The sequence below is a fragment of the Budorcas taxicolor genome, chromosome 13, assembly GCF_023091745.1.
Source record: "Budorcas taxicolor isolate Tak-1 chromosome 13, Takin1.1, whole genome shotgun sequence".
NCBI classification, from domain to species: Eukaryota; Metazoa; Chordata; class Mammalia; order Artiodactyla; family Bovidae; genus Budorcas; species Budorcas taxicolor.
The window spans coordinates 7,763,300-7,779,757 of NC_068922.1; the positions used below are offsets into that span (position 1 = coordinate 7,763,300).

At 41.0% G+C, this 16,458-nt stretch overlaps 1 protein-coding gene and 1 long non-coding RNA gene across 2 annotated transcripts in view; one reads left to right on the forward strand and one right to left on the reverse strand.

Annotated features, from left to right (window-relative positions):
• Nucleotides 1-7,478: 7,478 nt before the first annotated feature.
• Nucleotides 7,479-12,798, reverse strand: LOC128058015 (uncharacterized). Its single transcript, XR_008200387.1, has 3 exons — nt 12,726-12,798; nt 7,801-7,903; nt 7,479-7,519 (listed from the first exon to the last, which is right to left on the reverse strand). It is a non-coding gene; the product is annotated as an uncharacterized LOC128058015 (long non-coding RNA).
• Nucleotides 12,799-13,312: 514 nt separating this feature from the next.
• Nucleotides 13,313-16,458, forward strand: part of MACROD2 (mono-ADP ribosylhydrolase 2) — a 2,293,708-nt gene continuing 2,290,562 nt past the window's right edge. The window contains exon 1 of the mRNA XM_052650651.1: nt 13,313-13,358. Coding sequence (XP_052506611.1) covers nt 13,313-13,358 — 46 coding nt within the window. The remainder of the gene's footprint in view (nt 13,359-16,458) is intronic.

The following is a 16,458-nucleotide window of genomic DNA, read 5'->3' on the forward strand; positions in this document are numbered from 1 at the left end:
GACAATTCTAAATTTAACTTAGTGAGGAACTGCCAACCTGTTTCCCACCATTTTACACTTCCACTAGCAATGTGTCAGGGTTCCTATTTCTCCACATCATTTCCAAATCTTGTTATTTTCCTTTTTTAAAAATTATAGCCATCCTAAGTGAAGCTCAGCTGGGGAAGACAGGACGCTAAGCTAGTAGAAAGCTGCATTATCAGCTGGTGAGAATGACTCCACGTTCTGGCCCCTTTGGAAAACACCAGCGTACAAGCTTGCCTGCTTCTTGCCTCTGGTTTCTGCCTCTCTCCATCTTCACCTCCACCTCCTCAACCTTTTCTCTCCTTTACTGTCTTCTCCTGAGAGTGACCAACCTTCTAGATTTACCCAGGACTGTCAAATGATTGCATACAATGTAATATTTCATTGTGGTTTTGATTTGCATTTTCTTAGTAAGCAATGAAGTTGAATATCTCTTTATGCACTTGATGGTGATTTGCATATCTTTTGGAAGAATATCTAAATCCTTAGCCCATTTAAAAATGGGGTTAAAAAAACTGGGTTGTGTGTTATTTTGTTGATGAGTTGTTAAGATTTTTTCATACATTCTGTATTCTAAACCTTTACTGAATATGATTTGCAACATTTTCTCCTATTCTGTGGGTTGTCTTTTTAGTTTCTTGATGATGTCTTTTGGAACATTAAAGTGTTTAATTTTGGTGATGTCCAGTTTATGGTTTTCTTCTTTCTGTTTGTGCTTTTGGTGGCATATTTAAGAAATTATTGCTTAATCTAGGGTCAAAAAGATTTATGTCTATATTTTCTTCTAGGAGTTTTAAAGCTTAAGCTATTATTCAGATCTTTGGCCCATTTTGAATTATTTTTCACATAGAGTATGAGGTAGGTGTTTGACTGGGGTGAGATAGGTGTGTCTCCAGCTGTCCTCACCATATGTTGAAAAAATTATTCTTCCCCTTCCCCATTAACTCAATATTTTGGCATCCTTTCCAAAAATTGATTGATAATAAATGTGAGGATTTATTTCTGAATTTTTAATGATATTTTATTGATCTATATAATCTATCTTCATACAAGTACCACACTGTCTTGATTACTGCAGCTTTGCAGTTCGAGAAATTTGAGAAGTACGTGTCCTCTTCTTTTTTTTAAAGAACATTCATTTCTATGCTAATTTTCAGATTTTGTTAATTTTTACAAAGAAATAAGCTGGGATTTTGATAGGGATTATATTGAATCTATAGATCAAATTGGAGAGTATTGCCATCTTAACAATATTAACTTTTCCAATCCATGAACATGGGAAGTGTTTTCATTTATTGAGATTTTCTTTAATTTCTTTCAACAACTTTTTCAGTTTCAGAGGATGAACTTTGTACTTCTTTTGTTAAATTTATTTCTAAGTACCTTATCCATTTTGATGCTATTACAAATGGAACCAATTTCATTTTTGGTATGTTTACTGTGATAGTATAGAAGTAGAGTAAATTTTTGTCTATTAATCTTTATCCTGGAACCCTGCCAAACTCATTTATCAGTTCTAACTCATTGGAAAAGACTCTGATGCTGGGAGGGATTGGGGGCAGGAGGAGAAGGGGACAACAGAGGATGAGATGGCTGAATGGCATCACTGACTTGATGGATGTGAGTCTAAGTGAACTCTGGGAGTTGGTGATAGACAGGGAGGCCTGGCATGCTGCGATTCATGGGGTCGCAAAGAGTCGGACACGACTGAGGGACTGAACTGAACTGAACTGAACTGAATATTTTAAAAATTGAAAACCTTAGGATTTTCTGTGTATAATATCCTGTCTTTGGTAAATACAGAGAGGTTTACTTCTCTTTTCCCAATCTTTACTTCTTTTTTTTAATTGCCTTGGCTAAAACCTCCAGTACAATATTGAACAGGACTTGCAGGAATGGACATCTTTGTCTTGTTCCTGATCTTAGGGGACCACTGGGAGAAAGCATTCAGTGTTTCACCATTAAATATATCAGGTGCCAGTTTTTTGAGGATGCCCTTTATCAGGCTGATAGTGTTTCAATTTCTTATTTATTGAGTGTTTTTATACAAAAGGGAAGTTGATCTTTGTTAAGTGCTCTTCTTGCATCAGTTGAGATGATCATGTGGTCTTTGTCATTTGTTCTATTGTTGTAGTGTGTTACAGCAATTAACTTTAAGATGTTATACCAACCTTGCACTCCTAGGTTAAATGGAAATAAGTATTTCTTAAATTGAATTCATGATGAGCAAATTATGTAAGGACTGGGTAAAAATTAACTCAATAAATGACCAGAGAAATAAGACTGGAAAAATAATTTCCATTTTAAGATAGTAACTAGTTAGGCCATGAAATTAAAAGACGCTTACTCCTTGGAAGAAAAGTTATGACATAAGATAGCATATTCAAAAGCAGAGACATTACTTTGCCCACTAAGGTCCATCTAGTCAAGGCTATGGTTTTTCCTGTGGTCATGTATGGATGTGAGAGTTGGACTGTGAAGAAGGCAGAGCGCCGAAGAATTGATGCGTTTGAACTGTGGTGCTGGAGAAGACTCTTGAGAGTCCCTTGGACTGCAAGGAGATCCAACCAGTCCATTCTGAAGGAGATCAACCCTGGGATTTCTTTGGAGGGAATGATGCTGAAGCTGAAACTCCAGTACTTTGGCCACCTCATGTGAAGAGTTGACTCACTGGAAAAGACTCTGATGCTGGGAAGGATTGGGGGCAGTAGGAGACAGGGACGACCAAGGATGAGATGGCTGGATGGCATCACGGACTCGATGGACATGAATCTGAGTGAACTCCGGGAGATGGTGATGAACAGGGAGGCCTGGCATGCTGCAGTTCATGGGGTCGCAAAGAGTCGGACACGACTGAGCGACTGAACTGAACTGAACTAGTTAGGAATTATGGAAACCTTGAAAGTAGAATTGTTATTGTGGAAAGATTGTAAGAGACTATAAGAATATCAATTAAAGTACTTTACCACTCTTTGAGTCCTATAATTCTCATTTAAAATTCTAGAACTAGATCTTCATGATATTCTAGATTTAAGAAAACTCAACAACCTGTGTCAAATATCCCTATGGTATAAAAATTATTATAATACTTTTCTCATAGATTTGCTCAATGTCTGCCCCTCTTCTCTCTCTTTTAATCTCTTTCTCGCTCTCTCTTTCACACACACACACACAGACATATACACATATTCTTCCCAGGTACTGTCTTAAATGAGAGTATCATTGCTATCTATCCTTATTGCATATTTTAAAGTACTTATCCAAAAATTGTGTTAATTACAAATATTGTGAAGTTATTTACAGTTCTCTAATCAGATTCTACTCAGCGCTAAGACCCTCATAGAGAACTGTAAGGACAGAAAAACTTACTTTTAATTGTGACCTCAAGAATTATCAATATCTCTATTAGCAGGAACAAGGGCTTCATCTTCTTCTAAGTAGCTCCTTCTTACTGTAACACAGGCAGAACTAGGTGGCTAGCCCACAAGCTTCCTCTTTTCAGGCCTGTAGGGGTTAGGACTTGGTTGCTAAGCAACAATTTCCTTACTCTTGGGCCAATGAGCTGCCAGGAATTTCCTTTCAACCTGGAATGATGGCAGCTGAAGGACAAAGCAGGCTGTGGACAAGGAACCATATCTAGTTTGCTACTTCTCTGGTAAGAGATAAGTGGTGGCCTTGAAATAGGTAGGAGTTGCTCTCTGAACTCTTTTCAGAGTTGCTGGAAGTTCTTACTTTTATGTTACCTCCAGAGGTGCAAGCTGCAATTATGGGAAAGCACAACTAAGCACATGAACTAACCTGACATCATCCTTTAATCTAACATCTCAAGGGTACAGTGGACAAGAAACATATGGACAACTATGTTGTCCCCATCTTGGTGAAAATGTTTCTTCTCTGTTCAAGTAAGGAACTGCTGACGTTTTACTGGGATCAAGTCAAATTTCAATCAATTACATTTTTAAAAAAGTGCTTCATTTAACATTTTTATAAAAGGTGTTTTAAAATGCCTTATTTATTATCTTAAAATACATGGGCATTTCACAAATGAATACTCTCAAGGCTAGGACCAGATATTAAAATGAGCATTTAGGTCATGAAAGTCACTCAGTTGTGTCCAACTGTTTGTGAGTCCATGGACTACACAATCCATGGAATTCTCCAGGCCAGAAAACTGGAGTGGGTAGCCTTCCCCTTTTCCAGGTGATCTTCCCAACCCAGGGATCAAACCCAGGTCTCCACACTGCAGGCAGATTCTTTACCAGCTGAGCCACCAGAGAAGCCCAAGAATACTGGAGTATTCTTCTCCAGTGGATCTTCCTGACCCAGGAATTGAACCAGGGTCTCCTGCATTGCAGGTGGATTCTTTAACCAACTGAGCTATCAGAGAAGCCTGAGTATTTAGGTAAAAGTATGGCAATATTAACATTATCCAAAGAAAGGAGCTGGTAGAGGAATCATACATAAAATATACCCAACTTTTACAGTGTGTTCAGATAACTACTTCCGAAACAGCTGTATTTATTGCCTTGAATTTTCAGGTTTACTTTACTCCCTTTATTGTCACTGTTGTGACGAATACTACAAAAACCCCAGAAATTTATTCTTTTACGGTTCCGGAGGTCTGGAGTCCAAAAGCATTCTTACAGAACTAAAATTAAGAGTGGATCTAGGGTCTTCTCTGGTGGTCCAGTGGATAAGATATCCAGCTCCCAGTGCAGGGGACCTGGGTTCGATCCCTCATCAGGGAAGTAGATCCCATGTGCTGCAAAGAAGATCTGGTGTAGCCAAATAAATTTTAAAAAGTGTTTAAGAAAAAGAGAGAGCAGACCTAGTTTGTTCAGGGGAGAATCAATTCTTTGCCTGGAATTATCCAGGTTTTAGTGGCTGCCCACATTTTTCAGTTTGTGGCTATATCACTCCAATCTCTGCACAACCATTACTTTGCTTTATCCTCTTCTGTGGTTTAATCTTCCTCTGTCTCCCTCTTAGGACACTTGCAATTACATTTAGGGACCATAAAAATACAGGACAATCTCATCTCAAGATCCTTAGTCATGTCTGCAAAGTTCCTTCTGCCACATAAAATAACATTCATAGGTTCTAGAGATTAGGTCCTAGAAATCTTTGGGATCATTATTTAGTCTTCCAGAGTCCCTAATATCTTTTCTTTTCACTAAGGGACTTCAAAATATAACTGTCGCAACATCTGTGCTTTTAAAAAGTCTCTAAATAAAATTTATTTAAACTGTTAATGTCAGTCATTAAATGTTCTTTACACAATCTTTTTACCAGTCCCCATTTGGATCCAGAATTATCAGCATCTTTCTGCAGATGATTTTGCTTCTTGTTTTCACTCAAACCATGGCCATCTGACCTATCTTCCCTCGACTTCCTTCCTTCTATGTCCAAACTTCTCTCACTTTTGATTCTATCCACATTTACTTTCTCTGGCACTTCAATCTATTTAGCATTTGTTCTTCTTTTTCTCTTTACGTCTCTCTTTTTCTTTTTGTTTCAATCTTTTTAATTTAAAAACTCTTCATCTCTCCTAGAAAAATTTTCTTTTGGCTCTAGTATCCTTACTACTGATATTAATATCTTCTCTATTTATCTTTTAGCCTCTAAATATCTCAAAAGAATACTCTATAATCACTGCTCCTGTCTGGCTGACTCTCACTTATTCTTCAACTATTTGCTTTTATTTTCACTAATTTACATAGACGATAAACCCAATTATCTTTTCTCAGTTCTTATCCTACTTAATCTCTGTGAGAAATCTGACATTTCTGATCATTAACCTCTTCTTGAAAATATACTATTGTTTTTTTCTGAAAATGGAATTGCAAGTAATATTCTACACTGTTGAATAAACTTCTCATTCTTCTTCTACTGCATCCTCACTCATTCATTCACGTGTTGAAAATCTGCTGTATGCTAAAGATGGATGGTGACACTCTTTGACGTGTTCACAATAATTTTGTTAGTTCCTCTCTTATTCTTCACATTAAAATTAGGGTCTCCCATTTTGGTCTCATGTACTCTTCCTTAATTTTGCTAACATTTCTCTATAGATGCTTCCTTACATTTCATTCATTCAATAAACCTTTATTATGTGCCAGGCGTTGGGCATTTTCTGTGAATGGTGAGCAACAAGATATATTTCCTGTCCTCAGAGAGTTTGTTAAGTCCAGAGTAAAAGATAAGTATTAATAAAATAATCTCAAAAAACCTGTGAAAAGTGTTTTATTGGAAAATGAATGAGTACTGATGACATATAAGGGGAAACTGTGTGAAGAGGTCAGATGGGGTCAGAATCACCGAAGGCTTTGCCAGGGAGAGAATTTTACCAGCTATACTCTGAAGAACGAGAATGGATTGGCTAAGCATGACATGTCCTAGGTAGAGTGATAAACATGTGAAAAGGCCATGTGGTGAGAATAAGATGTGCTTAAGGAGCTGAAAAGCTCTAAGGGCTGCTATGGTTGGAATCAGAGATGGGTGGCGGGGTGAAGCATGGTATAAGATAAAGCAGAATTGGTAGTGAGGGTCACTCCTAAATGATTCAGTTTTAATAATGATTGTTTTAGTCAGCTTGGGTGGCCAAGACAAAATACTGTGTGGCTTGAACAACAGAAATCAATTTTCTAACAGTTCTAGAAGCTGGAAGTCTGTGATCAGGGTACAGCGTCATCTGCTTCTTGTGAAGGCTCTCTTTCTCTTGCAGATGGCTGCCTTCTCACTTTGTCTCTACATGATGGGGGACAGTAGAGTCAGGATGGTGGGGTCAGGGGGAAGGGGGAAGAGAGAGAGAGAGAGAGAGAGAGAGAAAGTGTGTGAACTCTTCCTCTTTTTTAAAGGTCACAGTCCTACTGGATTAGAGCTCCACCCTTATGACCTCATTTAACCCTAATTACCTCCAAAAGACCCTATATCTAGATATAACCATATCATGGGCTAGAGTTTCAACATATGAATTTTGGGGGAAACTCAATTCAATCTATAATTAAGACCATCAGAAAGTCACTTAATGAGCTACAGCAGTGAAATGACTTGATCACATTTGATAACTCTAGATGCAGGGCATTGAACAGACAGAAGAGACGCAAAAGTCAACAGGGGGACAGACAGTAAGGAAGTCTTTTATTCAGACTTAGCTTACTGCAGTGCTATTGGAAGGGTGAGTAATTCAAGAACAGTAGTACAGGAAATAAAACTGAGAAGTATAGCCATTCACTTGAAATGAGAGAAAAGTTTAACGAGGTACCAGGGATGGTGCTTAGGTTTCTATATTGCTCAACTGAAATGGGTGAAGAAGCCATTCAAAGAGATGAAGATGCTGCTGCTGCTACTGCTGCTAAGTCACTTCAGTCATATTCGACTCTGTGCGACCCCATAGACGGCAGCCCACCAGGCTCCTCCGTCCATGGGATTTTCCAGGCAAGAGTACTGGAGTGGGGTGCCATTGCCTTCTCTGGATGAAGATGCTAGAAGAGGTCTAAGAGTGGGGAAAAGATCAGTGTGTTACATGGTACATTTCAAATATTTCTGAGATATTAAATATTTATTTTAGTAAGCGCCAGGATTTGGTGATGGACAGGGAAGCCTGATGTGCTATAGTCCATGGGGCAGCAAAGAGTCGGACATGACTGAATGACTGAAATGAACTGAAGTGAACACTTTTCAATGGTATTTTGTCAGAGTAATTAAAACTAAATACTGAAACAAGGACCCTCTAACTACCAATGCCTTAACACAATACATAAGTTTCTTATTTACATCATAGCCTGATGTGGTACTCCTTGGAGGCCAGAGATACTCCTTCAAGCAGTGACTCAGGGATCTAAGTTCCTTCCTTCTTGAGATACTGTTTCTGTGATCACTGTGGAAAAGAAAGAGAATATGAATGAGTACACAGACAGTCTGATGGTTAGGCCTGGAAGTGGCATGTGTAACTTTTGTCCCATAACTGACCCAGGATGCAGTCATATGTAGTAACTAAATTCAAGTGAAAGTGAAAGTTGCTCAGTCGTGTTGACTCTTTGTGACCCCATAGACTATACAGTCCATGGAATTCTCCAGGCCAGAATAGTGGAGCAGGTAGCCTTTCCACTCTCCAGGGGATCTTTCTAATCCAGGGATTGAACCCAGGTCTCCCACATTGCAGGCAGATTCTTTACCAGCTGAGCCACTAGGGAAGCCCAAGAATACTGGAGTAGGTAGCCTATCTCATCTTCAGGGGATCTTCCTGACCCAGGAATTGAATCGGGGTCTCCTGCATTGCAGATGGGTTCTTTACCAGCTGAGCTATCAGAGAAGCCAACCAACTTCAAGGGAGACTAGAAAATATGGTATTGTTATGGACCAAGAAAGAACACATTATATTAGTGAGCATCTCTGCCACATTTACTATGTGCTAGTCATTTTGTGTTTTGACTCATTTGATCTTACATCAGTCTTATAAGGTAGATACTATATTTTAGTTTCCATATAACAGATCAACCCCCCTCCCCACAAAGTTCAGAGACCTTGAATAACTTGCCAAGAGTCACATAATCAATAAGGGTAAACCTAGAATTTGAATTCAGATGAACTGGCTCCACATGCCTTTTTACCAGTGTGTAACACTGCCTCTTGAAGTTAAGATCCAGTACATGGTAGGTCTAAAGTTCAAGAAGAAAGTTTTCCTAGAAATAATAAATTTGGGAGTCATTGATGTAACTCAGGATTTCCTAACCTCAGCAGTATTGACATTCTTTGTTGTGGGGGACTATACTGTGCATCATAGGTCGCTTAGCAGAATCCTTGGTTTATACTCACTCAATGCCAGTAGCATTCTTCCCTTAGGTGTGACAACCAAAAATGCCCACAGACATTGCTTGTGTCCCCAAGGGAGAAAGAATTGCCCCTAGTTGAGAATTATAGTTATAAATGGAGCCATGAATATGGATGAAATTATTCAAAGGAAAAAGTGAAAAGAGATAAGAAGCTATAGTTCTGAGTGTCAATGAACTCCAAAATGTAATGACTGAAAAGAAAGATGGGGCAAAAAAGGAGACTGTAAAGGAATGAAGATATTAAGAAGAGGTGGTGAGAATACACAGAAGAACTATACACAAAAGATCTTCATTACCCAGATAACCACCGTAATATGATCACTCACCTAGAGCCAGACATCCTGGAATGCGAAGTCAAGTGGGCCTTAGGAAGCATCACTTTGAACAAAGATAGTGGAGGTGATGGAATTCCACTTGAGCTATTTCAAATCCTAAAAGATGGTGCTATACTCAATATGCAAGCAAATTTTGAAAACTCAGTAGTGGCCACAGGACTAGAAAAGGTCTCTTTTCATTCCAATCCCAAAGAAAGGCAATGTCAAAGACTGTTCAAACTACTGTACAATTGCACTCATCTCACACGCTACCAAAGTAATGCTCAAAATTCTCCACGCAAGGCTTCAATAGTATGTGAACCATGAGCTTCCAGATGTTCAAGCTGGATTTAGAAAAGGCAGAGGAACCAGAGATCAAATTGACAACATCCTCTGGATCATCGAAAAAGCATGAGAGTTCCAGAAAAACATCTATTTCTGTTTTATTGAGTATGACAAAGCCTTTGACTGTGTGGATCATATCAAACTATGGAAAATTCTTCAAGAGATGGGAATACCAGACCACCTGACCTGCCTCTTGAGGAATCTGTATTCAGGTCAAGAAGCAACAGTCAGAACTTGACATGGAACAACAGACTGGTTCCAAATTGGGAAAGGAGTACGTCAAGGCTGTATATTGTCACCTTGCTTATTTAACTTACATGCAGAGTACATCATGAGAAATGCTGGGCTGAATGAAGCACAAGCTGGAATCAAGATTGCTGAGAGAAATATCAATAACCTCAGATATGCAAATGATACCACCCTTATAGCAGAAAGCGAAGATGAACTAAAGAACCTCTTGATGAAAGTGAAAGAGGAGAGTGAAAAAGTTGGCTTAGAACTCAACATTCAGAAAACTAAGCTCATGGCATCTGATCTCACCACTTCAAGGCAAATAGATAGGGAAACAATGGAAAGAGTGAGAGACTTTATTTTGGGGGGCTCCAAAATCACTGCAGATGGTGATTGCAGCCATGAAATTAAAAAGACGCTTGCTCCTTGGAAGAAAAGCTATGACCAAACTAGACAGCATACTAAAAAGCACAGGCATAACTTTGCCAACAAAGGTCCGTTTAGCCAAGCTATGGTTTTTCTATTAGTCATGTATGGATGTGAGACTTGGACTACAAAGAAAGCTGAGCACCAAAGAATTGATGCTTTTGAACTGTGGTGTTGGAGAAGACTCTTGAGAGTCCCTTGGATTGCAAGGAGATCCAACCAGTCCATCCTAAAGGAAATCAGTCCTGAATATTCATTGGAAGGACTGATGTTGAAGCTGAAACTCCAATACTTTGGCCACCTGATGTGAAGAAACGAGTCATTTGAAAAGACCCTGTTGCTGGGAAAGATGGAAGGCAGGAGGAGAAGGGGACAACAGAGGATGAGATGGTTGGATGGCATCACTGACTCTATGGACATGAGTTTGAGTAAGCTCTGGGAGTAGGTGATGGACAGGGAAGCCTGGCATGCAGCAGTTCATGGGATTGCAAAGAGTCGGACATGACTGAGCAACTGAACTGAACTGAACTAAAAGGAATGACCAGACAGGAGGAAACTCAAATTGAAGTGAAAGTGAAAGTCTTGCTCAGTCGTTTCTGACTCTGTATCCCCATAGACTATATAGTCCATGGAATTCTTCAGGCCAGGATACTAGAGTGGGTAGCCTTTCCCTTCTGCGGGGGATCTTCCCAACTTAGGGATCTAACCAGGTCTCCCACATTGCAGGTGGATTCTTCACCAGCTGAGCCACGGGGAAGCCCAAGAATCCTGGAGCAGGTAGCCTATCCCTTCTGCAGGGGATATTCCTGACCCAGGAACTGAACTGGAGTCTCCTCCATTGCAGGCGAATTCTTTACCAACTGGTCTATCAAAGGAAAAGAACACTATAAGGAGCAATAAGAGGTTAATAGTGTTAAATGCTGCTGAAAGCTCTAGTAACAGAAAGATTGAACAGTGTTCACTAAATATAACATGAAAGTCATTGATTACCTTAGCAAAAGCCATTTCTGTTGATTTATAGGATAGAACCCAGAACCCAGATTTGAATGAACTGCAGAGCAGAAAGCAGGATGTAAGAAAATGGACACACACAATATTTTGAAAGGAAGAAGCTATAGCTTCTGCTAGTAGTAGTGGGTGTGGGATCACAGGAGGAACTTTTCTTTTCTTTTTTTTTTTAATGTAGTAAAGATCTGAGAAAGTTTAAAAGTTGACAGATGGTCCCAGTTCTATGAGTCAACATGAGATAAAGGATAATCAATAGTGTAGTATTCCTAAGAAAGCACAGGTGGAATGCCTGGCTCTGGGTTGGGGTAAAAGCTTCTCTGTTGTAACAGAAGAGATGGTGCCTATATAATACACTTTCCTGTAAACACATAACATTTTGTATTTCTAACTAAGAATTCAATATTTTTCTCACAAAATTGAAACTGTTTCTGTATTGTTCACTTTATTATTAATCATATTGCTGTTTTCCTCAATTATACCATGAAACCCTATATTCTTTCTCTTTCTCATTCTCTTCCCCAAATCTATTTCATTACCAATTATTATTGATTCTGCCTTGGTAATGTGCCCTTTACTAGTTTATCTTTTATTTCCACTGCCAGTAAATGAGTATTTTTATTACTAGTTCAAATTTCACTTTCTTCTTGAAGCTTCCCTTATTTCTCTCAATTTTTTAGTGTTTCACAGTGTTGAGAAAAACAGAAGCACTGTCACAATAAAAATTTTACCTGTTATTAATCATTTTCATGAGTGTCCTGTTACTCAGAACATTTCATTCTTTACAATTCTAAGTGGGGCCTCCCCCTTTCTTTTCTCTTAAAAGAAACTGTGTTCCAAATAATTACTTGCTCTTACACATCTGACATACCTACAGCACATATGGCACAGCACTTCAATTATCAAATGCGGATTCACCACTATCATCAAATCAGCCTTGTAGATGATCTGATGTTTAGAAACACCATAAATTTGGGGAGGGGGTTACCAAATTTCCTCTAAATTCTAGATCATTCTACTCTTATGGAGGACTTAAGTAGAACTGGGTTTTCAGAACACGTGCAGACTAGTATTGCCCAGATTCAAGCGAACGCTTTAGACCAGCAGCTTTACCTGAAGCAACTGGCGGAGAGTAAAGTAAGATGACGGACTTGGATTAACACCCACTTGAACCTGCTTTGATGCAAGTTCTTCAATTTTCTATATAAAGTTTTGGCTGCTCACTCCTCCCCGGGTCTTAAAACTCTTGAATAGTAGTTCATTTTACCTCTGTTCCTTCCAGACTTTACCGGAATCGAGTGAAATATGTAGTTTCTACAACAAGGTCGAGGAGCTGATAGTGTATGGTCTGGAATCATCACCTAATCCATTCCCTTCTTTCAGTTATATTTGCCCACTACGAGGAAATCTTCAGATTCTGTGGTAAAATCCGCCCAGACAGGGCGACGAGAGCGAGCGAGTACAGTTCGTGCTGACTGACATCCCTCCCACAAATACAGCTTAAGGCCCTGCGGCAGCGTTGCCCGTCTACAGTCACCTGGCGCACCTGGCCCTCCTCATAGGCCACGCCCTCGGGTTCTCCCTCCGCAGCGAAACCGGAGAGAAGCCCCAGCTCTTCTCAGAGTTCCCAGGTGGCCGCCCCACGCCACGCCCCAGTCGTGAGCCACCTCCAGCCCCCTCGCGCCCTGGCTCCGCCCCCTCCAGCTCCCCAACGTCTCCGGCGTCAGGCCCGAGCCTGCGCCTGCGCCTGCGCCCTGGGGCCGAAGTCGGGGCGCGCGGCGGCTGGAACGCGGAGAGCGGCGGGCGGTGCAGCCAATGGGAGGCGGCGCTGGCTAGCGGCTCGGAGGCGGGGCCTGCGCGGGTGTTAGGTTAGCGCGAGGCGTGACCTAGTTGACAGGCTCTGAGGTGCTGCTGTGGCGGCGGCCGTGGGGCTGAGGCGGGTGGGAGCCGGAGCCGAGCGCGGGCTGAGGGAGGAGGGCGGCGACTGGAGAGCGGCGAGCGGCGCGGGACCCGGAGCCTCTTTCACTTTTTCCCTCCCGAGTGCCCCCTCCCCACCCTCCCACTCCACACACACCCTGTTTGCCCGTGAGCCTGGGGAACTTGCAGCTTAAAGCCAGCCACCCCCACGGCAACATGTACCCCAGCAACAAGAAGAAAAAGGTGTGGAGAGAGGAGAAAGGTAACCCGGCCGTCGAGTCCTGGGGGGTCGGGCGGCGGGGTGGGGTGGGGGCGGGGGTCAGGGGTCTGTGTGTGCCGCGGCGCGCTCCTCCCGGCTCCTGCCTCTCGCCCGCCCAGCCGGTGCCGCCTTCCCGGCAGGTCCGTGTGTGGACACGCGCGCACGCCGGCGTGCACGCGCCGCCCCCGGGCACCTGCGGCTCGCGCACGTGTGGGCGCACGCCCCTCTCTGCCTCCCGCTGCGCCCGGTCACCTTTGCCGGGCCGGCGGCGCGGACCTCTGCGCGGCGGCCCCTGGGCTCTGCCGGGCTCTCCCAAGCTCCCCGCCCTGTCCCCGGACCCCAGCCGGGACTCTGGGATTCCCCGCCCCGGTGTCCCGCGGACACGTGCCCGCTGGCCGACGGCCGGACTGCAGCTGCTGATGCTGCTCCACTCCCGCGGAGCCTCAGCCGGTCACCTCTCTCCTCGCTCCCTTGTGCTCCGCTGGCCGGGCGTCCCCGCCTCTGGTTCAGTCAGGGCCTTTCCTTCTGCGCCCGCCGCAGTGTGACTTTTGGAACCGGGATCTCCGGGGAATCCTAAAGCGAGCGTGTCTGGTCCGCGAGGCTAGGTGCCTTTGGAGAAGTCCGAATGGGTTTTTCTCCTCAGTGCTTTTCCTCTCTATTCCGTCACGGTCTGAAGTTGCTCCGAGTAAGATTGTGAGACTAATGTCACTCTGTGAATAAGCCCACCCCTGAGTTTTGTGCAGATCCAAGCTTGCCCACATCGGCAAGGTTGACGGCAGCATTGAGGTCGATAAGGCACTGAAGTGTGCGACTCAACCATCTTTTCTCCCCCTTTCTCCTTGTTTCTCTTTGGCATCGGTTAGGCAATATTCCAACAGTCTCTGCAGTTTTTTCTCTCTCTTTTAGAAATTAGCTAATTATACAGAAATGTAGTAAAAAGTACTTGCAGTGCTACTGTTAAGATATACTAAACTTAGTATATCAAGAGTGACAGAACTGCAAATCTCTCCTAAGTACCTTACCTTCTTTATAGAGCAAGGATAAAAGAGTGACTAGAGTGAAAGTTGATTTCATTGATGATAGATGTTTACAACCTGTGGATTGTTATTGCAGCTCCTGGTCTTTATAAATAAGGCCAAACAGCGGATGAAAGAAAGGGAATGAATGTGGGAAAAGAATCCTTTAATATAAGGCTTACTTCAAACAGCGCATGAATAAAAGGATTAATAGGGATTCTTTTTTCCACATTAACTACTGGCAAGAATTAACATAGCATAACTGAAGGACCCAATTAAAAGGGTCTTTAAATATTGACAGACTAGGTTGTATACCATTTAATTATATTTTAATGATTATGGATATATATAGAACTGAATTTTGGTGTTGCAAAACAAATGCTGTTGATTATATAAAATAGTGTAAAATAATTTTGCTTTGTTTTCCCAGTAGAAGTTATTTGAATTTCAACAATTTACCTTGTAAGCTTTGAAAAATCTTTTATGCCCATTTTTATTGATAATCTTGAACTATTAGGTTGATATTATTGATAATAATGAAGGCAGAATAGTGAAAGACATGGAGATTGTTTTTAATAGATGAATAATTGATGAAATTATAGCAATTACTTAAGAACTATCTTTATTCCATAATAATGTTCCTAAAGTAACAATGTTATAATGGTTCCTTCATTTAACATTTACACTGTTAGACTGTGATAAATAAGCATTTTAGAAACTTTCATGTCTTGATTTTTTTCTTCTCTTACTTGTAATAATAGGATAAAATATTACCAAATTAATATATCGTAACAGAGAAGCAAATGCACAGTTAAAGAAGGCGTTTAACAAAGTAAATTTTTCTCTTGTCCAAAACTAACCTATTTTTGCATGAAGTCGAATGTTAAAAGAGAAAGTTATTATGGCCTTCAAGACATTTTAGTGTGTCAGTGTCTTAATTAGAATATCTATTTTTGGAATATGTAGTATATATAATATTGTAAATCAACTATATTTCAATAAAATTTCTATCTTATGTTGTACCATCAAGAAGGAGCTAAGGATTTCCAGGATCGTAGTATTAAGGATGGAATGCATTACCTTTTTCTGAATTGCACTGAAGAGGGTATTATTGTATTTTTGTAGCTGTTATTTAAAGCTAAAGGAAGGCATTCTATAAACATATTTTAACTCAGTATACCATATAGTAAGTATGGCTGCAAAGCTGAAACATCCCTTAAGGAAAAGTTTTGTGTAAAACTGAAGAGACTGTATATATGACTGTGGCCTCCAGTATGTGTCGTTGTTTAAATAAGTAACTAAGGAATTCTCAAGTCCACATAGGTTAAATAAATGATGTTGATCTAATAGTTTGCACCCCCTAATTCAGAAGCACTCAAAGTGTGTTATCATTTTAAGTACTGAAAGTTAAATCATCTTTTTGCCTTATTTCGTGTCCATAGTTGAGTTTTTAAGTAAATGGAATGACAGAGGTCAGGTTGCTTTCCCATATGTACTCTGATAACTAAAAAGTACAAGTTGCTTCGTAATATTTTCGATCCTGATTGTTGATATTGCAGTATTTCCATATTAGTGATCTGAGCTTTTATGGTTGTGCTTTGGTAAACACCAGTCATCACTTTTCTTCCTCTGTGATTATTTCATATTTACTGTTTCCTTTAAGCTTCTTTTTTCACCAGGACCCCAACCTCCTACACTAAACAGATGACATTCTCTTGGTTTCTTTTTTTTTTTTTTTTGGCTGCAATTGGTCTTTGTTCCTGTGTGCATGCTTTCTCTAGTTGCAGCGTAGGGGCTACTCTTGGTTGCTGTGAGCAGGCTTCTCATTGCGGAGGCTTCTCTTGTTGTGGAGCACGGGCTCTGGGGGTGTGGGCTTAGTAATTGTGACACACAGGGTTAGTTGCTCTGTGGCATGTGGAATCTTCCTGGACCAGGGATCGAATCCATATACCCTGCATTGGCAGGCAGATAACTATCCACTGTACCACCAGAGAAGTCTGACATTGCCTTTTTTATTCATGGAGAAAATACATGTCATGAACACATGAACAGCCCTAAAATCTTTCTTTACATGTCCGTTGTTTTCA